The sequence below is a fragment of the Brassica napus genome, chromosome C8 (assembly GCF_020379485.1).
Source record: "Brassica napus cultivar Da-Ae chromosome C8, Da-Ae, whole genome shotgun sequence".
Taxonomy (NCBI): Eukaryota; Viridiplantae; Streptophyta; class Magnoliopsida; order Brassicales; family Brassicaceae; genus Brassica; species Brassica napus.
The window spans coordinates 25935910-25958329 of record NC_063451.1 but is presented as its reverse complement, the minus strand read 5'-3'; the positions used below and the strand labels follow the sequence as shown (position 1 = coordinate 25958329).

At 40.1% G+C, this 22420-nt stretch overlaps 4 protein-coding genes across 4 annotated transcripts; 1 reads left to right on the top strand and 3 right to left on the bottom strand.

The window, feature by feature from the left end:
- Nucleotides 1-324: 324 nt before the first annotated feature.
- On the bottom strand, nt 325-1703 carry LOC125591943 (protein arginine methyltransferase NDUFAF7 homolog, mitochondrial-like). The gene is made up of 4 exons (XM_048766872.1): nt 1678-1703; nt 1387-1609; nt 1203-1311; nt 325-1114 (listed from the first exon to the last, which is right to left on the bottom strand). Exons 1-4 carry the CDS (start codon nt 1701-1703, stop codon nt 852-854), a joined length of 621 nt encoding a protein of 206 aa, XP_048622829.1. The 3' UTR covers nt 325-851.
- A 1253-nt stretch (nt 1704-2956) lies between these two features.
- Nucleotides 2957-8522, top strand: LOC106453101 (nuclear pore complex protein NUP98A-like). Its single transcript, XM_013895338.3, has 14 exons — nt 2957-3079; nt 3206-3324; nt 3746-3822; nt 3939-4244; nt 4409-5029; nt 5118-5348; nt 5454-6127; nt 6308-6395; nt 6472-6532; nt 6616-6754; nt 6927-7043; nt 7145-7319; nt 7598-7639; nt 7717-8522. The coding sequence occupies exons 3-14, from the start codon at nt 3804-3806 to the stop codon at nt 8373-8375; spliced, it is 3132 nt and encodes a 1043-aa protein (XP_013750792.2). The 5' UTR covers nt 2957-3079; nt 3206-3324; nt 3746-3803; the 3' UTR covers nt 8376-8522.
- A 381-nt stretch (nt 8523-8903) lies between these two features.
- Nucleotides 8904-12838, bottom strand: LOC106345659 (exocyst complex component EXO84A). Its single transcript, XM_013784831.3, has 5 exons — nt 12050-12838; nt 11688-11785; nt 10579-11614; nt 9264-10096; nt 8904-9179 (listed from the first exon to the last, which is right to left on the bottom strand). Exons 1-5 carry the CDS (start codon nt 12206-12208, stop codon nt 9035-9037), a joined length of 2271 nt encoding a protein of 756 aa, XP_013640285.2. The 5' UTR covers nt 12209-12838; the 3' UTR covers nt 8904-9034.
- Nucleotides 12839-13064: 226 nt separating this feature from the next.
- LOC106453102 (ankyrin repeat-containing protein At5g02620-like) lies at nt 13065-17370 on the bottom strand. The gene is made up of 3 exons (XM_013895339.3): nt 16772-17370; nt 15923-16362; nt 13065-14093 (listed from the first exon to the last, which is right to left on the bottom strand). The coding sequence occupies exons 1-3, from the start codon at nt 17205-17207 to the stop codon at nt 13176-13178; spliced, it is 1794 nt and encodes a 597-aa protein (XP_013750793.1). The 5' UTR covers nt 17208-17370; the 3' UTR covers nt 13065-13175.
- Between the last annotated feature and the right edge of the window lie 5050 nt (nt 17371-22420).

Sequence of the window (22420 nt, the reverse complement as noted above, 5' to 3'; positions counted from 1 at the left end):
GTTTTAATCCATATAGAATCATATTAATTATAGACGTATAAATAATTTTAATACTTTGTTTTCATATATTGTATAATATGTTAAATGTATTGGAAAGTAAGTTTGTTTTGTTAAATTTGTTGTACCAAATGATTTTGAAGTTCTTGTTTTTCTTGTTACAATTTCGGGTGAAAAAAAAATTCAGACAAAAAAAAACTAAATGCAAGGTAACAAATCAATAAAGCTATCATTTAAGTTACAACAAAATAATAAAAATATTTGCTCTCAACATTCTGTAACGAAACCATTTTACTGCAATCTCTATAAAAAAAGGAGCTTCACGAAAGTACCAAACATTACACACTATGATGCACATCGAGAGAATTTTAAGCAAAGCTCAATATGAACGAAACTACTACGCTTACTACTGGAAACTGAAAAGGGCAATAACAACACTGAAGCACCATAATCTGTTGATCAAGAATGACTCTCACCTGATGTATTCTAAGAAGGTGGACATAGGCTCAGTAGCTTGGCAAAGCATATGCTTGTAATCATCCACAAGCTTTAGCGTACACTTCTCCACGATTGTGGTGGTATGCAGAGGTGACGGTTCTGCAGCCAAAGGTATTGATCACAGAGATTAAGATGCTATTAGAATCAACAATCATGCAGATTTCAAAAAAAATAGCAGAAGAAATCAAGCAACTGAGATCCATACATGAAGATGAATGACACTGAAAATAAAATGGGGATTGAAATCATTTCGTAAGCTTTAAACCCAAAGTCAACCAATCAAATTCATAAGATAAGCCAAGTTCAAAGAAAAAAAACAGAGGAGTGTAGTGTCCTTGTTTGAAAGCTTCAGCCTGTTACTGGAACGGAGCCGGAGTGCCTTGGTTTCTGTTGATAATAGCCATTGTAAGATACCTCTCCCCCATTCCAATTGGTGTCTGTTCATCAGGTCCTTCCCAGAAAGGTGCTTCACCATCTCCAACAAGCCTCCAGTATTCAGACCTCAATGACTCTGCTTGCTCATCGTCGCAGTTCTGCAGCAACGCATCAACTCTGAAGTTTATTCCAAGTGAACCCAAGAACTGAGACTGAGTCATAGGTCCATGGACTGTCACATTTTCTGAACAACACACACACGTTTTCATTTGGTTTAAGTAAGTTTATACTCTCTAATATTACAATGATGAGTAGTGAGTATATGAACCAACCTGAAGCTTCCTCAGCGGAGTGTTTTATCGAAGGAAAATCAACATAAGTACTTAGATCCGCAAAGCCTGGATTATCCAGTATGTTGACAAACTTGTGTTCTCTAATAGCCTTACATCATATCCATAGATTCAAACACAAAAGACTTTATAAGCATTGGTTAGAGCATTTTTTTAGGACACAAACCTGTAGACTGTCTGAAATGATTCCATCCTTCCCATAATCGATTATAAGTGCTCCACCTCCATCAGAGCCTATTCTCTTGGCTATTTCTTTAGTCAAATCCATTAACTTCGGGCTGATCTCGACATGATCCAGCTTCTCCTTTTCCTCAGGTGTAGCCCATGTGCAACGTTTCACCAGATATAAGGCTGCAGGTGTAGGCTGTGGGGAGAGAACAAAGCGGAACCTAAAACCAATAACGCATAGATCAGCTCTGAAATTTTCTTTGCATATTATATATATACAAATACTTACTGTGAATCTTCTCCCACATCAACCATTTTCTCACACCAGCCTTGTGGAGATTTTTGCAGAGTAAGTCCATTTAAGATACACATACTAAACTAAAAGGAGAAGACTATATTGCTTGAAACTGATGAACTGGAAAAGCATCATAGAACTCATGAGCTATGATTATTGTTGGTACTGCCAAGGCAAGCAAAAGAGAACAATAGATACAATGAAGAACGATGCAGATCATCATATTTTTCATTGCTTACGACGTTGACTGTTGCTATATTAAGCCAAGAGCCTTATAAGAGAGTCTCAATAAGTAAATGTAACAAACATGCATACCTCCTGATGGTACCTCTTCAAGAGTAGCGTGCCAGTGCACAGGTGTCCCAGCTAGTGAACTTATAGCTTTCTTCTCCGAACTACTTTCATCTGTGCACTTCAGGTTCTGGTGCTGACGTTTCTGCAACGCGGGACTGCACTCCACCAAGTGTATATGCAATGCTTGATGGAGATTGAATTAATAAGGAACACCATACGAAAAACACATAAATCGTACCGTTTCAGATTCAGTGATGAAGTTCAGAGGTCGTAGCTGGACGGAGAAAGAATGTTAGTCACCAGAACACGATTAGGGTTTACTTTGTTGGGCTCGTCTGATTGTCGGGGAGTGAGATGGTGTCGACGGATCTACGGTGAGGGATGGTGGTTCTCTCTCATTTGTTTCTCGTTGGTCCAGCTTCTTCCCCGCCGTCTTGGGAGTGCGACAGCTTGTGATTCTCGGACCTAAGCGACGATTGGAGGCTTGAGCAGATCCGGGAAGCTAGGGTTTCAGAGTTGGTCTCTGTTTCGGAGCCACCGTTTAAGGCCGCGGGACAACTCCGTAGGTGGCGGATCTGGCGGTAACAGGTGATGGATCCAACACCGATCTTGGACACACCGGCATGGGGAAATCCCGACATCCTGCCCTTGAAATCGTCTGTGTTCAACGGAGCCGGAAGCTATGCAGAGGAAAGCGGTAAAAAATGATTGCAGTAGAGAGAATCATAATCTAATGGAAAGACAACAAAAAAAAGCTGTAAGGAGTTTTGATGAAGAGGAAACACAGAAGACGAAGCCGATGAGTGAGTCGTAGAGTTTCTTATTGACTCGGCCGCATATGACATGTGAGTAAAGTCAAATTTGATTGGTTGATTTTCTGATCTGACGTGGCATAGCTAAGAAGGCTTCTTTTGGTCTTTTTTTTAGTATAGTTTTGATATATATATATATATATATATATATATAAATAAATAATTTCATTTCTCGTATATTGCCTAATTAGAGTCGGAAGCAGGTAGAAAGAAGTCTCGCGCTCTCGATTCCGAGACCAGATTGCTCCTTGCTTCGTCGCGTTTCAGATTGACCTCCTCATCGTTTTCAGGTTCGATTCCCCCTCCCATCTTAACATTTTCTGCTCCACGTTTGATTCGACGCCGCCGAACTAATTCGTTTCTCTCTCTCCCTTATCGGTGATTCCACTCCCGAACCCTAATTTCTTCCCACCCAGGGGAAAGTTCGTCAATCAAAGCTTCCGCTCTTAGCCTCTCGTTTGATATCGTTGAGGTATATTCGATTGATCGAAGTCTCTGTGACCTTGTGCGTATCGTCTTAACATCAGATTCAGAGGTACTCTTCGTTGGTTCGTGAAATTTTACATTTCGATTACTCCCAAGTTTGATTTGATTGCTGGATTTCGTTTTGGCATAGTCAATTTCTGAGTTGATGATCTCTATTTGTGATGTTGCTTTGTTAGAGGTTCGTCATCTCTCAATCATAGCAGCTTATTATTTATTTATTTTTCTTGTTCCCGAGCTGATTGGTGTGTAATGTGTAGCTTGATCCTTAGGGGTCTTTGTGTACTCTCTGTGATATCTTCGGTAACCTACTTAATCTGTTGGCTTCGTATCATGTTCATGGGACGTTGACATCTAGAATGATTATTGATGCTTACTGAGTTTGGATTTTTAAACTTGATTTTGAGGATATGGTGTTGCTTATGTGCTTTAGTTATACTGTTCTCGTTTCCTAATTTCGTTTTCTTTACCAGCTACGACATAGTATTATCTGTTTTGGCTGGGCCCTGCGTTGTGAACCTACAGAGGAAGATGTTTGGATCATCTAATCGTAAGTCATATGTTCTTATACTTACTTGTTGGTTTCTCTAGCCTTATATCTCGTTTTTAAGCTATTTATTTTTTCTTGTAAATGAAACTTGACTTTGTGAAGTATTGTTATTATAGCTTTTGGACAGTCATCTGGTACTGGTAGCAGCCCGTTTGGGACCCAGTCTTTGTTTGGTCAGACCAGCAACACAAGCAGTAACAATCCCTTTGCTCCAGCTCCAGCAACACCCTTTGGAACATCTTCACCTTTTGGTGCACAGACAGGGAGTTCAATCTTTGGTGGCACTTCAACCGGTGTGTTTGGTGCACCTCAAGCCTCCTCTCCATTCGGCTCTACCACAACTTTTGGAGCTTCTTCATCACCTGCATTTGGGAGTTCTACTCCGGCCTTCGGAGCTTCCCCAGCAGCTTCACCTTTTGGTGGTAAGCACCTTTTGGGTTCTCTTTCTGCTGTTTTTTAGATATTGGCTCCCGACTTCTTTGTTGTTTTCCTTTCTTTAGTACATGGTCTCGTTAGTCTTTAGTCCATGTTTTCAGTTTTACATTTCCTTTTTGGGGACTAAGTTATTTATTTGTTCTTCTTTCAGGGTCTTCTGGTTTTGGGCAGGGATTTTCAACGCCTCAGTCAAATCCTTTTGGAAGCACAGCGCAGCAATCTCAACCTGCATTTGGAAACAGCACTTTTGGTTCATCCACACCTTTTGGTGCCACGAGCACGCCTGCCTTCGGTGCATCAAGCACGCCTTCCTTTGGCGCTACAAGCACACCCTCGTTTGGTGCATCGAGCACGCCTGCCTTCGGCACCTCTAACCAGCCTTCATTTGGCGCCACAAACACACCTGCATTTGGAGCTTCACCGACTCCAGCCTTTGGTAGCACTGGCAACACGTTTGGGAACACTGGCTTTGGTTCTGGAGGTGCTTTTGGAGCTTCTAGCACCCCTACTTTCGGTGCATCAAGCTCACCTGCTTTTGGTGCATCAAGCACTCCTGCTTTTGGTGCAGCAGGCGCTCCTTCCTTTGGTGCATCAAGTACTCCTGCCTTTGGTGCATCAAGTTCTCCTGCCTTTGGAGCATCCAGCACTCCTACTTTTGGTGCATCAAATACCTCATCGTTCAGTTTTGGCTCCTCCCCAGCTTTTGGCCAGTCCACATCAGCGTTTGGCAGCAGCGCATTTGGCTCTACACCATCTCCCTTTGGAGCCCAAGGTTGTCCCTTTAGCATGTCCAAACTAATTGTTGTGTTAGTCATTTGAATAAAGGATGAAGAAGTATGTTTGCATGATTTGTTTTCCAGGTGCGCAGGCTTCAACCCCAACATTTGGTAGTTCTGGTTTTGGTCAATCACCTTTCGGTGGTGGTCAACAACAAGGGGGCAGTCGAGCCGTGCCTTATGCACCGACAGTTGAGGCAGATACAGCCAGTGGTACGCCTGCTGGAAAGTTGGAATCTATTTCTGCCATGCCGGCATACAAAGATAAAAGCCACGAGGAGCTAAGGTGGGAAGACTACCAGCGAGGAGATAAAGGTACAGATTACATTTGATCAAACAAATCTGGTATTACATCTGCCTTACGCTATATGATTGTACTTTTTCTAACAAGTATGGGTTCTCTACATCTTCAATTTTCAGGTGGACCACGTCCTGCTGGTCAGTCTCCTGGAAATACCGGATTTGGTGTATCAGCTGCTCAGCCAAATCCTTTTGCTCCATCACCGGCGTTTGGTCAGACACCAGCAAATCCAACAAACCCTTTTTCGAGCTCAACATCTACCAACCCTTTTGCGCCTCAAACCCCAGCAATTGCCAGTTCGGGATTTGGAGCGGCTACTTCAACTTTTGGTTCCTCGCCCTTTGGTGTAACATCTTCATCCAATCTTTTTGGGTCAACCCCTACAGCTACCACATCCGTTTTTGGATCATCCTCCGCTTTTGGAACAACGACATCATCACCGTTATTTGGCTCGTCAAGCACTCCTGGATTTGGCTCTTCTCCATCAATATTTGGTTCAGCTTCAGGTCAGGGGGCAACTTCAGCATTTGGAAACACTCAGTCAGCTAGTCTGTTTAGCTCAAACCCCTCGATGCCGACTGGTTCTGCATTTGGGCAGACTGGTTCTGCATTTGGACAGACTGGTTCTGCATTTGGACAGACTGGTTCTGCTTTTGGACAGTTCGGACAGAGTAGTGCTCCTGCATTCGGCCAAACTAACATGTTCAATAAGCCTTCTACTGGGTTTGGCAACATGTTTTCAAGTTCTTCAACACTAACCACGTCTAGCAGCTCTCCATTTGGACAAACAACGGTGATTTTTTTGTTTACGTATTCGTTTTCAATCCCAAGCACTTAGTTCTTTTTCTTATTTCCTTTGGTGATGTCTGATCTCTTCACAGTTAGTAGTTTTTTTACTTCTCTTCATTGACACCGCACCTGCACTTCCTATTTGATCTAATTTTGGCCTTCTAATCTTTGATTATTTCTGTAGCCTGCTGGTATGACACCTTTTCAATCATCTCAGCCAGGCCAAGCGTCAAATGGTTTTGGTTTCAACAACTTCGGCCAAACACCAGCAGGTACCTCTGTTGACCAAGTCACTAACGTTATCCTCTTATTACTAGATGCTAACTCGTGTATATTCATGGTCTAAAGCTAATGCAGCTGGGACTGCTGGTGGAATGGGATTTTTTGGTCAAGGCAACTTTGGACAAACGTAGACTTTCTGTCTTTGCTCTTTCTTGTTTCGTTTTGTTTTGCTCTATTGGAGCTTCAGTTTTTTTTTTTTTTTTTTGACAGGCCTGCTCCGCCAAGCTCTGTTGTTTTGCAACCGGTTGCTGTTACAAATCCATTTGGAACACTTCCTGCTATGCCTCAGATTTCAATAAATCAAAGTGGAAACTCAGCTTCGATTCAATATGGAATCTCCAGCTTGCCTGTAAGCCTACTCTTCCTTCCGCAACACCCACACAGTTCATTATTCTTTTAACTCTTTCCTGAACATAACCAAATAGCATATTTTTATCTTCATACCTCTAACATATCTATATGTCCTCCTTGTTCATCATTCATTTTTCCTCTTTGTTCAGATTGTTTCTTTTTCCTTTCAGGTTGTTGACAAACCTGTTTCTGTTAGAGTATCATCTCTCCTGACTTCTCGACACCTTTTACAAAGGCGGGTGAGATTGCCAGCGAGAAAGTACCGTCCCGACGATAATGGTCCTAAGGCATGCTTCTGTCTTATGGAATTTTGTTCACACTATATTTACTCGAATCTTAATTTTTGGTGCTGAGGTTCGTTCTTCGTGTTTAAATGTTAATTTTGTAGGTTCCATTTTTCACTGATGACGAGGAGACCCCCTCAAGTACACCAAAGGCGGATGCTCTCTTCATTCCAAGGGAGAACCCTAGAGCTCTAGTTATACGCCCAGCTCAACAGTGGTCTTCAAGGGGTAAATCAACAATTCCAAAGGAGCGTCCGACTGCTCCAGTACATGAAAATGGTAAACTTCCTTTTCTCTATTCCTTTGCTTTAGTGTAACTTCAAGTTCTGCTTTAAGTTTTCAATATTGAGAAAGCTTTTTGAGACTCTTCTTCAGATTATTCCCATAGAGTTCATATCTTAGACGAACACTTTCTAGTTGGAACTATAATGTCTACTCCTTTGAAGTTTGAACTCTCTTATAAGAGCACGTTTTCTTGTTAATGCGTTGTTACACGAAAAGGGTACTGAGTTCAATGACTCCTGGCCCTTTTGACAATGTTTATCCGTAAATTTCAGGGAAGAGTTCAGACATAGCTACTGATGCCGCAAACCATGACAGTAAGTATATATGCATTTGTAAACATTTTGCCATGTTTGGACCATTCTCTGACTGACTTGTGGAACATTATTCACAGAAAATGGTAAAAGAGAAATTGGTTCTGCTGAAGAAAGCACTCATCCATCAGCCAACGGAAATCAGAAATCAAACGGCACAACAAGCACAGATCACGCTGTTGAGAAAGATCGTCCCTACAGAACACTAGGCGGACACAGGGCCGGGGAAGCCGCAACAGATATCGAGGCGCTGATGCCAAAGCTGCGTCAATCCGATTATTTCACCGAGCCACGAATCCCTGAACTAGCGGCTAAGGAAAGAGCAAATCCTGGTTATTGCAGTCGGGTTAAAGACTTTGTGGTGGGACGCCACGGTTACGGGAGCATAAAGTTCATGGGAGAAACCGATGTTCGTAGGCTAGACTTGGAATCTCTGGTTCAGTTCAACAACCGGGAAGTGATTGTCTACCTAGACGAGAGCAAGAAACCGGCGGTTGGGGAAGGGCTGAACAAACCGGCTGAGGTAACGTTGCTGAATATAAAATGTATTGATAAGAAGACAGGGAAGCAGTTTACAGAAGGAGAGAGAGTGGAGAAGTATAAGACGATGCTTAAGAGGAAAGCTGAGGCGCAAGGAGCTGAGTTTGTGTCGTTTGATCCCGTTAAAGGCGAGTGGAAGTTCCGCGTCGATCATTTTAGCTCCTATAAGCTCGACGATGAAGACGATGATGAAGCTTAGTGTCTCATCTCAGTGTTGGTTGTACGTTTCTATACCTTTGTTTTCTTACAACTTTTGTTGTCTCCTTATATAACCTTCTCTTGTTTTGAAATTGTGGATGGTATCTGTTACTATATGTGAAACGGTTTTTTTGTTTTGTTTTTGTTATCTGCTACGTATTCACATAGCTTGTTAATCTACCGTTAGAGAGGTAATTTGCTCACTATATAATGCCATTTTTTTTTTTGATAATCCAGTATCCGACCACTTTGCGTGATCGACTAGCCCACCGGGCCTAAGCCCATGCCATTACAGGATTTTTAAGCGTCCACTTAAGGGCCCCTGGTTACGCGAAGTGGTCTGGAGGGCGAGAGGAGCCCATGTAAATCCCCTCGTGGCCAACGCGAATCGAACCCGGGACCGTATCGGGGCCGAAGCTCCCTCAAGTACCACTAGGCCAACTCGAGTTGGTTATATAATGCCATTTTACAGTCGATTGGACTCATGATCATTCGTTTACATGTTCTTTTAGCATGTAGTATGAGAAACTGGCAAGTAATGATGGGCTACTATATTCAACTAGCGATAACAACATTACAATCAGTTTTTGCATTTGATAATAAAATAATTAAATATAAAGAAAGTGTAACTCCAATTAATGGTTCAAATTATTAGATTCCTCAGTTACTAGTGTAAGATTTAGCAGAGGAAACAGAAGGGCTAGTGACGTCACGCTCACCGTGGCCGCCGAAGTTGCCTTTTCCGGTCAACATCTTTATCGCTATCTGAGCCACCTCAGCAAACCATTCTTCTTCCGGCAACGTACTGTTTCAACATCGACATCCATTTAGTTAGAAATAATCATCTTAATCACGAGTTTATGTTTGAAACATGCAATATAATACGTACGTGTAAGGATCGAGTCCAGTGGCTGAAACAGCTTCAATAGCTCGAGCTATAATATTCTTGATAACTTGGTGTAGGTTTCTCGACAAGTACCTCCCTTGCGAGGCAAATATCATTACAAACTCCATATCCAGGTAAAACTGTTGCAAACCAAGCGGTCCCAACGGTTTATCTCCCGTCTCCATCTCCTCCCAAAAACTCTGATCATCAGAGATCCAAAGAATCACCGTCTCCGTCAGTCTCATCAGCAAGATCGTCGCGAACCTCTCTCTCCCAACGAACATATCGCTCACAATCGTCGCTATCCTCGTCAGCTTCGCAAACAGCTCCTGAAAGATCGGCGAAGGGAACCATTCAGGCTCTTCGGTGGTCTCGTCCATGAGAATGTAAATCTCGGAGCTGAGACGGACTTCTCCTTCTTCGGTGAAGATGAGTTCGAGAGCATGTTGTCTACAGAAGCTGTCGCGTAATCTATCGACTGATCTTTGAAGCTTTTTCTTCCACTCTCTTTGCTCTGGCCGGTTCTGTCTATCTGAGGAGGCTCCTCTTCGTGGAGTGGATTGGTTGGTACCTCCTTGTGGTAAGATTCTTAAAGCGGAACGTGGGATTAGCTCGTCTGCTAAGAGAAGTGCGTTGACTAACAAAGCTGTTTGTTGAGACTCGGTTTCAGCTATTCTAACTATTCTGTGAACTGGATTCTCTTCGTTTTCGGCTGAACCGGGTAGAGCGTTGATCAAGAGGTCCACGTATGCGTTAAACACTTGTAAAACACCGTCTAGTGCAATACCGTCTAGCTGTAAGGCTTCATCTAGCGGTCCAGCATCCTCCAGAAACTCCTAAATACACACAGACAATAAGTTCACCTTATAGCAAGACTGTGTCTGAAGAAATATAAAGATTATGTCTGAAATCAATGTTCAAAAAATCGATAAATGGTAACTAGGCATTGTATAGATGATTAGCAACTAGACGGATTATTCATGATGTAGGTGGAGCCTAACCGTTAACGAATTATTGATTTATTTTTCATATATTTTACATTTATATTAGATATATTGTTTTTTGTTTAATTATAAAATTATTTTGCTATAAGAATTATATATACAAAAGAAAAAAAAATAGCATTTTTTTTGGATTTATACTAACATTATTTTTTATTGTTTAATGTAACATATTTAAATCGATTTATAAAGGTCTAATCCAATTTAAATAGTATAAATAAAATCGTTTCTGTTTGCCGCCTATGCAGTCGTGTAGGCGGGTAAAGCGCCACCTAAACCCGATATTTATAACATTGTGTGGAAGTAATGTTGAGTACCTGAACCATGGAGTTGAATCTTTGAGCGCTTATAGAGAGCTTAAGATGCGGTGCAATGGGAGTACTCGATGAGGCGCGTGAGCCTGTTGGTGTATAAGCCAGTGACCAATCATCAGAAGCAGCTAAAGCAGCACTGCTTTGTTCAATCCTCTTGAGATTACCGGTCAGTGCTTGCTCCACGCCTGGTCTAAAGTGTTTCAACAAAACAGGAGAAAGAGCTAAGCCGCGAGACTCCAATGAAGAGCAGTGAGATGCACAGAGCTGGATGCACTCTGCGGTTACTCTCAAGCTTCCTGCAGCAGCAGATGAAGCTAAGGTATGTCTTTTGAGTAAAAGAGCGAAAGACTCGGCTTGTTTAACCGCCCATGTGACAAGCTCTGATGAATAGGACGGATCCTCTCCGACAACTGCTAGAGAGTCGCTTGCAGCTTGAGCAATCGTTGAGAAAACAAGCTGAGAGAGCGTGGCGGCGAACGCTACACCGTAGGAAGTGTTGGAGCCTCTTAAACTTTGAATGTTGGCTTGTAGCCTCCTCTCGTAAGACTTAAGAAGCAGCGTGTGAGCGCGAGAGCCGTCGCCTAGTTTCTTGAGTGCCAAGACTGCTGATCTAAGCTCCCCTGCTCTTGTAGAAGGTTGGCCTATAGCTTCAGCTAACTGATCAGCCAGCTCTTGTCTCTTAGCTTTGATCTCATTGTTGAGAGAAAGAAGAGTGCTGGGGCTGAGCGTGCGTTGCTCTTGTGCCTCCATGGCCACGCGCCGCCCTTCTTCTAAAGCAGCCATGGATTCATCAACTCTCTTCTCGGCTAAGAGAACTTCAAGCCGGTCAAAGAACTCAACAACCCAAGTCTCTATTTTAGAGAGCTGTTTGCTATCCATATTGTATAGGTCTTGGTCTGTTAAGTCGTCAGCGTCATCGGTGCATAAGGAACTGATGTGAACGCCGTCAGCTAAGCCGTGAACGAGAGCTGCTTGAGCAGAGAGAAGGTTTCTCATTGAAAGAAGCTGTCCTTCAAGTGCTGATATCTCCTTAGATGTCCTGAAAAATTCAAGAATTATTTGTAATGTAACTAACAAGGAACAAGAACTGTGCCCTAAAATGATTGACACACCGTATAAAGGCAGCATAGTTTGCGTAGACACTCTTACGCATCTCTTCAGCAGAAGCTTTCTTTAGTTCAACGAGGTAAGAAGTTAAATGTTTCGTCTCCTGCAAGCAAACACATATTCTGACACTTGGAGGGCTAAGCTAACCACAGATTCAGACACAAACTGAACCATGTGATGTCATAAAAGATCAAATGTAATAAAACATTGATTCAGCATCAGAAACATCTCTCTCACCACCACTAAAGTGAATTACATTCACTAATATGGACTCGTGTTAATCTGTATACATTAGGTCATAATAATGATCCAACCTAATGAGAATCCTTTGACTTGTGGTACAAGAAACAGATAAAAACAGAAAAACCTTTTCGTTCATATGTTGGCATTTGGAGGTGACATAAGCCTCAGGATCGAACGTGGAGCCCTTGAAAACCTTGAGACGATCACTAAGTGTCAGGTTCGCTTCGAGTTCTTCGGAGCCGCCGATGCTCGACGACATTGATCCTCTTGTTCTCGCTTCCATTTTCTGGAACCTAATTAAAAACACAGAACCAGAAGGATTGAAAAATCACAAGAAGATTGGCGTTGAGGAAGAGGAGAATGATATGTTTGTTGTTGGGATTGCGAAGGAGAAGGAGGCAAATTTGGATCCAGGAGACGAGAGTCCATTGACTCGGGAAAGCGCGTAGGGCTCACCGTGATGCGTTATCGCTTCCACGTCCTTGGCATTAACATAATGAATGGTTTGGCCGGAGTTACGTAAGAATATGCTTTATTATTCTTTGGATCCTAATTTTTTTTAAGTTTTTTTCCTCATTTTATGCAAATCAGTTGTTAATTAGATTTAAAACTTTTGTAATGATAATTCCAAATTAGAAAAATATATTCAAAGTATTAACTTTTTATATAACATTCATAAAATGTCAGGGAGTTGACTGATTGAGTCCTTACGAGCTGGAAAGTTAGAGAACAAAAAAACAAAATTGCAAGATTATCTGCAGCAAATTAACAATACAGTCTATTGGTTTGTTGTAGAAGTATGAAATTGGTTTATTAGGATGTAAGTTATGTGTATGTGTATCCATAACCAAATAGTAAGCAAAGATTATATTCATAGTTTATTTTATGACTCGGTTCATCCTGATTGTAAAAACCTAACTAATTCCAGAAGCCATAAGAGCGGGTTGCTTAATCCCTTCCAACAGAAGTTGTGATAAAGCTGGAATTCATAAAAGGCCTGGATAGAGTGTGCTGTCTTAATGCTTAAGAAGTGAATATCAAATGTTTCAGACAAAGTTTTACTCTGTAATCTCTGTTCTGTTATGTTCTACTAAGTTCAGTTCCGTTCATGTTACTTTGAATCTCTTGCACTGACCTCATCAGGTGAACAATAAGAGAATTTTTAAACGAGACAATTACTCACTGATGTTCTTAAGAACAAAAAATGAATCACAAATGTATGAAATAAATAAAGGATTAACCCAACATTCTTAATAAGCGAAGTAGCCTGATTTTCCTGAGACGGCCAAATCTGAACAGGTCCTTGCAGAGGAAGGTGTAAGTCCTACACGAGCCTTCTTCTTAAACCAATGAACGATGGCCTCAACACCAAGATATAAGAAGAGTACCATTAAAGCTCCAACAGCAACGGCAACAATGGCTGGAAACACCCATCGTGTTCCACGGTAATGTGGTATTGTCACCCAGGCTGCTGCAACATAAGCTGTAGCCATGAACCCAACAGAAACCCACATCATTCTATGCGTGGCCACCAGTAACCTCTTCAACGGTTTCCTCTTGTAAGGTATGATGCTAACGAGAAGAATAACGATGGCTAAGGACGTGAACAGTGCGATATTGTTGCATATCGCAAAGACTTTAAACGCTGTCGTTTTTCCCACAGTGGATTTGCCTATCCATGGCCCATCTTGGTAGACGCCGCCAGGAGGGTGTATCCCACCGGCATAAGCAACTGAAGCAATAAGGACTGCCACTATAGCAATAGTATTTCTTGCATTTTGTAATGCTTCTATATGCATCGCATATTCCAAGCCCTCAGGACCTTTTTCCACTTCACTTTGTTTACTTCTCTTTCTCTTAGCTAACTCTGTTGTGTTTATTCCGATTAGCGTAAGCAGCCGTATTACCTCGTCCGCATCGGAGCTTCCGCAGATATCAAAAGGTTTAACGCATGCCCGTAATGGTTTACCGATCAATGGACTAGAGGGATCTTCGACTACAATGCTCTCAGGATCCAACACTCCTGAAGGCTCGGTGTCAAACCTTAGCCAGCTTGATAACAACTCAAAGTCTTGAGCATCTTGAGGGAGAAGGTGACAAGCTGCAAAACCCATCTTGTTCTTGTTGCTGATATCTACCATCTTCTTACCAATGATGTAACGTATAAGCTGCAGTGTATTTAGTAGGCATATGTGAGAAGAAAAAGAATAAAAAATCGAAACATGATCAACCGAAGCAAGACTGAATCATCATGTATACATTTGTCTCTGGATTACCAATGCATTCTAGTATTTGGACACATAATCCCACTAGGCTTTCTTTTCAGTTCACGTAATCAAAGACTTTTTTCCAAGTGTGCTATTATGTTAATACTTAAAGTTAATGTGGTATGATTCATAACCTAGAAATGCTTCGGGTGGAAAAACGGTCATTTCATACCCAACTTATGGATATGTTTAATTCATATCCGACTTATATGACCGTTTATGTTTAAAATAACATACATGATGTTTATGTTTTTGGCAAAATCATACACTTATCTCTACATCAACTGCCATGTCATCTAATTTTGTTGACGTGGATACTACGTCAACTAATTTTGCTGACGAAGATACCACAAGTATAATTTAAAAAATAAAATAAAATAGTATTTTTATAAAAATATTTTTTAAGAAAAAGTAAAATTTATAAATGTATTATTTAGTAAATTAACAAATAATTAAATAATAATTTTTAATCTTATATAAGAGATATATTCGTTGGAGTTCAAGTCGGGTTTTTCAGACCCTTAGGACCCATACATGTATTTTTGTAAGTATGAATCGAGATTGGATATAACACATCGGGTTTAGATCGGTTTTGTATCACATCCTAGAACCATAAAGTAACCATATCTCGTTCGGATTCACGTTATATCAGATCGTTTTGGATAAACCGCAGTAAAATTTAAAATTTTAAAGCAAATCATAAGAAATATATACTTATTTATATAGAATTGAGAATTTAAGATACTTATTTAAATTTTAAATACTTATTGTTAGATTTCATACCGAAATAAATATGAAATTTAATATTTGAAGTACGTAGCTATGTTTCAAATATTTATATTTATATTGTATATTAATTCGAATATTTGGTTCCGTTAATAACACTCTGGGTTCATATATATTTTGTAACACCGTATAAAACTTATTCAGACAATGGCAGAGGCAGTTCTTTAGCAAAGGGGTCACTTGACCCAAGTGGATTTGTAGAAATAAGAAAAATTACTTGTATTTTGAAGAAGAAAATTAAAAATATTACTAATTTGACTTATTGACCCACACAATAAATGTTTACGAGGGAATTGACCCCTCTAAATGATTTCGTTCTGCCACTGCATTCGGGTATTTTTTACATTTAGGATCAGGTACGGATCGGATTTTCCGGTTCAGGTTCGTATTTCGGCTTACGTATTTTATGCTCAGCCCTAAACACAACCATGATTAATCGAGAGTAACACAACTGCAACACTAGCATTGAATTTGAATCATTACAACATATATATAACTCTTATAAGGATGGTATTGTGATAGGATCAAAACATTTACAAATATATCTCTTATATTATATTTTTATTATTTAATTAATTTTTTGTTAATTTTACTAAATATATAAAAAAAATATAAAATTTTATCTTTTCTAAAAATTATTTTTATAAAACGACTATTTTGTTTAAAAAAAATTGTACACGTGTCATCCTCATCAGCAAAGTTAGCTGAAGTAGCATCCACATCAGCAAAATTAGATGGCATGGCAGCTGATGTGGCGACTGGTGTATGATTTCGCCAAAAAGATAAACATATATGTTATTTCAAAATTTAGAAAGTACATATATGTTTTTGCACGTTCATATAAATCAAGTATAAATTGAACATATCGTGATATGTTTGGTATGAAATGGTCGTTTCCCAGCTTCGGTTTTATGGAAAGTACATGAACAAAGAAAACTACTCACCGGAGCACCACAAGCCACAGAGGCAGCAGTATGTAAGACAGTGTTGCCATTTTCATCTGTTTGCTGCAAAAGAATCTGACTGTTACTGCCCAAACGCTCTGCCATGAAAACAAAGGCATCCATGGTTTTGTTTTTTGCAGCGAGATGAAAGACTGTCTCTTTTGATGGCGTGAGAGAGATGAAAGACAATGGAGCCTTGTTTAGGAACTGCTCCAGGATTACAACCGAGCCTCTGAGGACGGCCAGGTGCAGAGGTGATAACCCGTTGGTGTTAATAGCTTCATCTAGTCTTTGATCGAGCGCTAACAATATTCTTGTCAATTCAAGGTCTCCTCTATCACACGCATGATGCAATAGGGTTGATAGCGAGCCGCCTTCGACAGGCCAAGCTTCCTCCCTAGCTAGGTCTGGGAATCTCTCCAGTATAATCTTTGCAACACCTGACAATGATCCCAACACAAAAGTAAACTAACGACAATGACTTATATACAAGATTACATGCAGTATACTTCCTTTTTTTTTTGACAAAAGGGATTTTTACTGCAGTATACTTTTAAACCTTTTTAAAAAAAATATTTTTTAAAAAAAACTTTTAAACCTTATTTTTAAAAAATAACACTATAATTTTTAAAGTTAATAGCTCAACCTAGATATGATTTAACTTTTCTTTTGAAACTATAGACATTTAAATTAAAAAAATATAATTAAAATTCTAAAACTTTTAGACTCTAGTTTATACATCAATTTTTATAAATTCAAGTATTTTTGTTTTATATAATCGAACCTATTCAACCGTTCTATTATGCTAAAAATGCGTCCTGATTACATGAGTGTACACTAGAAACTTACCAGTGGATCCACTTGATATGGCGAAATTGAGTTCACCGAGATCAACTGAGTTTGTCTTTTCCGCAACGAGTTTGGCAGCCTCCGTCGAAATGCTGCGGCATGCTAAGTGGAGAGGTGTGTCATTTTTGTTGTTTCGTGCGGTACACGCTTCTAATCCAGTCTCTAACATCTGACTTACTATGTTCACGTCTCCAAGGAGAGCAGCAAGATGCAACGGTGTGTTTCCCTCTGCGTTGCGGGAGCAGACTAGGGAAGGTCGACGATCGATAATCTTGGAGACGAGTTCTCCGTGACCAAGCCCTGCAGCCATGTGCAAAACCGTGTCGTTCAGATGTTCTTCATTGTTTTTCTCCTCCAGCGTCGAGTCTCTCTCTTCTACCAAACTCATAAAAGCTGGAAGGTCATTTTGAAGGACAGCATGGAAGATCGGCTGCATTCTTTTCTCAAGAAAATTGATAAGCTCAAGAGATGTGCTTATTGGAAATATACAGAAACGGATTTGAGAATAGAGAAAGCAGAATGGTTGAGGAGAGGAATGAAGAGATAAGAATATAAGGAGGAAGATTAAGATAAGATTGTATTTAATAATGGGAAATTTGGAAATAAGGAACAAAAAAACTTAGCTATTGTACCCTTAGTACAAAATCAAATTTTGTCACTTTTGGACTTTCACTACCCTTCTTGTAAATAAAAATTAATATCAATATATTTACAATACAAAAAAATAAAGAAAAATATAAAACATGAAGTTATCAAACATGTGCATATATGAAAAATATTTTTGGATTAAAAAAATATTTAGAATAGTAACTTTAAAAATAGACTAAATGTGTTAGAATATCAAATCTACCATCTACGATGACTTAGAATATGCATTATACCTAAGACAAAATGATCTACTATACGTAGAAGGCACAATACACCTAAAACATTTTGACCTACTAAAGCAGAATAACAAATCTACATTTCCTTCTATGTTCTGTATATTTGGTAGATTATACGGCATAATAAAAGTTCTCATATATGCCCCGACAAAAACATATTTTCTTCCCACTTTTCCTTTATCTACGATCTCAGTTTTTTGCATCTACCACTTCATCTTTTTTCGAACTTTGGTAGAATGTAAGTTCTACTAGATTTGTAAACAAAATCCGGAAATTTAGGAAAAATACGGTTACCAGATATTCCCTAAATCTTTTTTATTTCCTTTTAAAAATGTTTATCATTAGTTTTTGGCTGTTTTGTAAGGTCATATGTAAACTAGTATAAGTATGGCTAAAATCTAGCTACTTAAAGTCAAGGGACTTTTAGCCAGACACAATCTTCCATGTCTTTTCTGAATAGTGGACGGGTTGTGATGCATTTCACTATCTATCAGCCTCCGTTACGCAAGTAACCATACGTCATTATATGTGCATCACGTACGCATACGCCTTATCCTAGTCTTCTTTGTTTCTTTCCCTTTTTCAAATTTTGAAAATGACTTGGAGAGGAATACTCTGTTGAAAAGTCAGGTTTTAAAATTTGTGGTACTGTTCAGCAAGACCAAAGTTGGATAATAATTTTTTTTCCTCAGTTTGAAGGGAAAACAAACATACAGTCTGAAAGCAAATCCTTAACAAGCTAGATTGGGCTCACTAGAGCTTTATTGAAAGTAGATATAAATAGCTCATAAAAATGTTCCTAGTTTCAATCTCTTACTCAGAGAGACATCTTGATCGTTCCTGCCTCCCCCTTGAGCCTTCTTCAGTCATGTGGTCTTTTAATTTGCAGTTCCGTATATGTAAAACTCCAACATCTCTTCTTCGACGGGATGTGTCTTGCCTACTATCACAAGACAATGCAACGGTGCTCCACAATCAACACTCTCCGATTGCTTCATCGTCCCCGAAAGTATCTTCTGGTCCTCAGCGCCAAGCCTCGCAAAACCCACACACTCTGTCTCTTCAGAGTACACAGAATCTCCACGCTTCTGCTCAACTTCCAGCAGCTGCTCGATGGCCGTATTAACAGTCATATACCTCGGCGGCTCATACTGTTTCTTCCCTCCTCTGCAAAGAGACTCGAAAGCAGGCTCCTTCACTCGGATATCAAGCAAGCAGAGCGTGTGCAGTCCAAGGGCACGGTTCTTCTTGATCTTCTCGTAAAAGCTATCAGGTCTCCAAATCTCGGTAAAGAAAGGGGTCGAAACCGTCTCTCCGTAATGGTAAAGCTGCAGACGACAGATCCCAACATCGTTCATCACAGATGCGTTGTGCACCACCTCTACGTTTACACCGAGTTTCTTAGGTCTAACAACAAGATCGCTATGCGTTGTAGCTCTGCAACAAACAAAAAAACACACAAAAACAAAACAATTCAGACAGTATCTAACTAACTAAACGACACCGTCTAACTAGATTCAACATTACCCAAAGGGATCACCGATTCACCAACAACGAGAAAAGCGATATCATTATCAATGGCTTCTTCAATCATACTCCCTGCCTTTCTTCCACCATCTCTCTATCAGCAAGTGTGATTGGTTTCCCATAAAACTTTTCCTGTCCATGTATATTTTCTGAGATTTCTTGACGGCCTCGAGTCCTCTCAGGGTTATGTCGCTTTCGTCTCCTAAACCTAAACCTATGATGTACAACATCTTCTCCTTCTAACTCTTCTCTTCTGTCTTGAACCTTAACACATGAATCAAGCACTCAAATCAGGTAATTGAGGAAGAGTTGAGCTATATAAGATTAAAAGCTTCAGCCTTTAGTTAACAATTGATGAACTAAATCTAAGACAAAGACAAATCTATCAGCAACATAAGTGAGTTTTGGTTTACCTGGTGATGGTCGTTCAAACAAAAAAAAGGGTTTGCCTGGTGATGTTCGCAGAGAGCCTGGGTTGGAGACGATTGAATTTTCAACTTTTTTAACTTTATTTACTTTTTACTATATTCTAAAACTTACTAATATCATATTATAACTATATTAATTAGTACTTATGTTTTTATTATATTTATAAATCTAAATAGTAAATACTAAGGACTAAAGTGGGGTTTCCTTATAGTTTGTACTAAGAGGACAAAGATTAGTAAAATTATTCTAAGGGGACAATAGCTAAGTTTTTTTGTTCCTTATTTCCAAATTTCCCTTTAATAATTCGATGACGACTTCCACATGATATAGTCATTATTAGCTTCTCACACTTCCTTTGGGAAACTGTCGACTGTCTTTAGGGTCTGTAGATAGTAAGAAACAAAGACGTAGAAAAGAAGAAAACTTTAACTTTTATTAACTTTCAACCCGACGGCTATGTTCACTCTTTACAACCCTTATATACTACTCTCAAGATTAGGTTAACCTCAGCACACCAGTGCACAGCTGTCCAAGCACGCGAAGCTGTTCTTTGTCTCCACACAGTGAGCTGGCTTGGTCGTACAATGCTCACGTAAAGATTGCTTGCTCACTGGTTTCTCAGAAGACGACAGAGTCACGTTCTTGGGCTGAAACAGAGCAACGGTCTTCTCCTTTTTCTCTGTTTGGGCTTTAGTCGAGGGCCCAACATCAATACCGTCTTTACTCCCCCTCAAACTTGGCGTAGGAGGCACGAAAACACCAAGTTTGCTTCTCCATTTATAAAACGACTCCTGAAGCAACGATTTGGTAAAAATATCCGCCATTTGCATAGTTGCATGGATGTGTTTCACCTCCAATGCCTTCATTGCCACCCTTTCTCTCACATAATGTTAGTCCACATCGAAATGTTTGGTTCGTTTGTGGAACATTGGGTTTGCGGTGAGACAAACTGCTGATAAATTATCACACAGCAGCAAAGGAGTGATTTGTTGTTGCAGGCCCATTATCTTCAGCAAGTGCTGTAACCATACTATCTCAGAAGTTGCTGCTGACATCGTCCTGTAGTCTGCCTCTGTGGAAGACTTAGAGACAGTGTCATGTCGTTTTGCAGACCACGAGATAACATTGGAGCCCAACATCGTGCAGAAGCCTCCAGTTGAACGGTGTGTATCCTTGCAACCTGCCCAATCAGAGTCACTGTAACAGACCAGTGTTGAGTTGGTTGACTCCTTAATGCTCACTCCCATGTCAAATGTACCCTTCACATAGCGCAATATTCTTTTTAGCATAGCGAAGTCTGAGACACTCGGTTGATGCATCTTCTGACAAATATAATTCACAGAGAATTGGAGATCGGGTCTTGTCAACGTCAAGTATTGCAACTTGCCTGCTAAACTTCGAAAGTAAGAAGGCTCAGCAAAGAGTTCATCATAACCTTTAAGATTGTCAAGCTTCATCGGTAGTGGAGTTGGCATCGGTGCACACTCTTTCATGCCTGCAATGATGAGAAGGTCTTGAGCATACTTAGACTGATTCAGGAACAGACCATTATCACACTGATGAACCTGAATACCAAGGAAGTAATGAATTGAACCCATATCCTTCATACGAAAAACAGAGCTGAGCTTCTCAATCAATGTCCTCAACAATGCTTCATTATTCCCTGTCAAGATCATGTCATCCACATATAGAAGGAGGTAAAGAACATCAGTGCCTTGATGATAGATGAATAGCGAAGGATCCGGGAAGCTACACTGAAACCCAAACTCCAGAAGAAAGTTACTAAATTTATCAAACCAAGCTCTTGGAGCTTGTTTCAAGCCGTATATAGCTTTCTTTAGCTTCCATACATAGTCTGGTCTCGTCTGATCTTCAAACCCAGGTGGTTGAACCATGTACACTGACTCTTTAAGATCACCATGCAGAAAAGCATTCTTGACGTCAAGCTGCTTGATCAACCATTTCTTCGTGACAGCAACATGCAACACAGTTCGGATGGTAGCTGTTCGAACAACTAGACTAAAGGTTTTAAGAAAATCCACACCTTCCTCTTGCTCATTGCCTCTAGCCACCAGACGAGATCTGAGTTTCAAGACTGAACCATCTGCATTAAGTTTGACCTTGTGAACCCAACCACATCCAACTGGATGTTGATTTTTTCTGATGGAACAAGCTCAAATGTTTCTGTTTCTTCCATATTGTTGACTTCTTCTTTCATTGCTCCATACAATCCTGGATCTTGTAAAGCAGCCTTTAGGCTTCTAGGCTTTGAATGACTTGCTTTTACTGTCACCATTGCATATCTTGGATTAGGCTTGATGATGCCAGCACACGCCCGAGTTGCCATTGAATGAATAGGTGGAACAACTTGCTGCTCAACATCATTGTCATCGTCAGACTGAGAACTTGAGGATCCTGACGAAGATTCAGTTGCTGATTTATTATGAACTTCTTGCTCCACAACCGGACTCTGTGGCAACTGGACTTTCGGAAGAATCACCTGCTTTACTACATGAACAGGAAGATCTTCAGCAGCGACTTCAGTTTCAGTCTCATAATTAGATTGTTGCAGATTTACACTTCTCCATGAATTTAGCACAGATGAGTCTGTAGTCTTGTGAAATTGACTATAAATATCTCCAAAAGGGAAGTGATTCTCATCAAACAAAACGTGTCTTGAGATGAAAACTTTCCCTGTAGGTGGGTAGAAGGATCTATATCCTTTATACTTTTTATTGTATCCCAAGAACACACAGACAAGAGACTTGGGATCTAACTTGTTCTTCATGTAAGGCCTTAGACAAGTGTA

What these genes read in the sequence shown, in the direction of transcription:
- LOC125591943 (XM_048766872.1), bottom strand. Translation starts at nt 1,703, where the DNA reads ATGGTTGATGTGGGAGAAGATTCACA. An exon ending in GATGTGGGAGAAGATTCACA is followed by an intron (nt 1,610 to 1,677) that starts GTAAGTATTTGT and finishes TATTGGTTTTAG; the next exon opens with GTTCCGCTTTGTTCTCTCCC. An exon ending in CTCCGCTGAGGAAGCTTCAG is followed by an intron (nt 1,115 to 1,202) that starts GTTGGTTCATAT and finishes TGTGTTGTTCAG; the next exon opens with AAAATGTGACAGTCCATGGA.
- LOC106453101 (XM_013895338.3), top strand. An exon ending in ATCTCCCTTTGGAGCCCAAG is followed by an intron (nt 5,030 to 5,117) that starts GTTGTCCCTTTA and finishes TTTGTTTTCCAG; the next exon opens with GTGCGCAGGCTTCAACCCCA. An exon ending in ATGGAATCTCCAGCTTGCCT is followed by an intron (nt 6,755 to 6,926) that starts GTAAGCCTACTC and finishes TTTTCCTTTCAG; the next exon opens with GTTGTTGACAAACCTGTTTC.
- LOC106345659 (XM_013784831.3), bottom strand. Translation starts at nt 12,208, where the DNA reads ATGGAAGCGAGAACAAGAGGATCAATGTCGTCGAGCATCGGCGGCTCC. An exon ending in GCCAACATATGAACGAAAAG is followed by an intron (nt 11,786 to 12,049) that starts GTTTTTCTGTTT and finishes GTTTGCTTGCAG; the next exon opens with GAGACGAAACATTTAACTTC. An exon ending in ACTGGACTCGATCCTTACAC is followed by an intron (nt 9,180 to 9,263) that starts GTACGTATTATA and finishes ATGTTGAAACAG; the next exon opens with TACGTTGCCGGAAGAAGAAT.
- LOC106453102 (XM_013895339.3), bottom strand. Translation starts at nt 17,207, where the DNA reads ATGCAGCCGATCTTCCATGCTGTCCTTCAAAATGACCTTCCAGCTTTT. An exon ending in CATATCAAGTGGATCCACTG is followed by an intron (nt 16,363 to 16,771) that starts GTAAGTTTCTAG and finishes GATCATTGTCAG; the next exon opens with GTGTTGCAAAGATTATACTG. An exon ending in CTGTGGCTTGTGGTGCTCCG is followed by an intron (nt 14,094 to 15,922) that starts GTGAGTAGTTTT and finishes AATACACTGCAG; the next exon opens with CTTATACGTTACATCATTGG.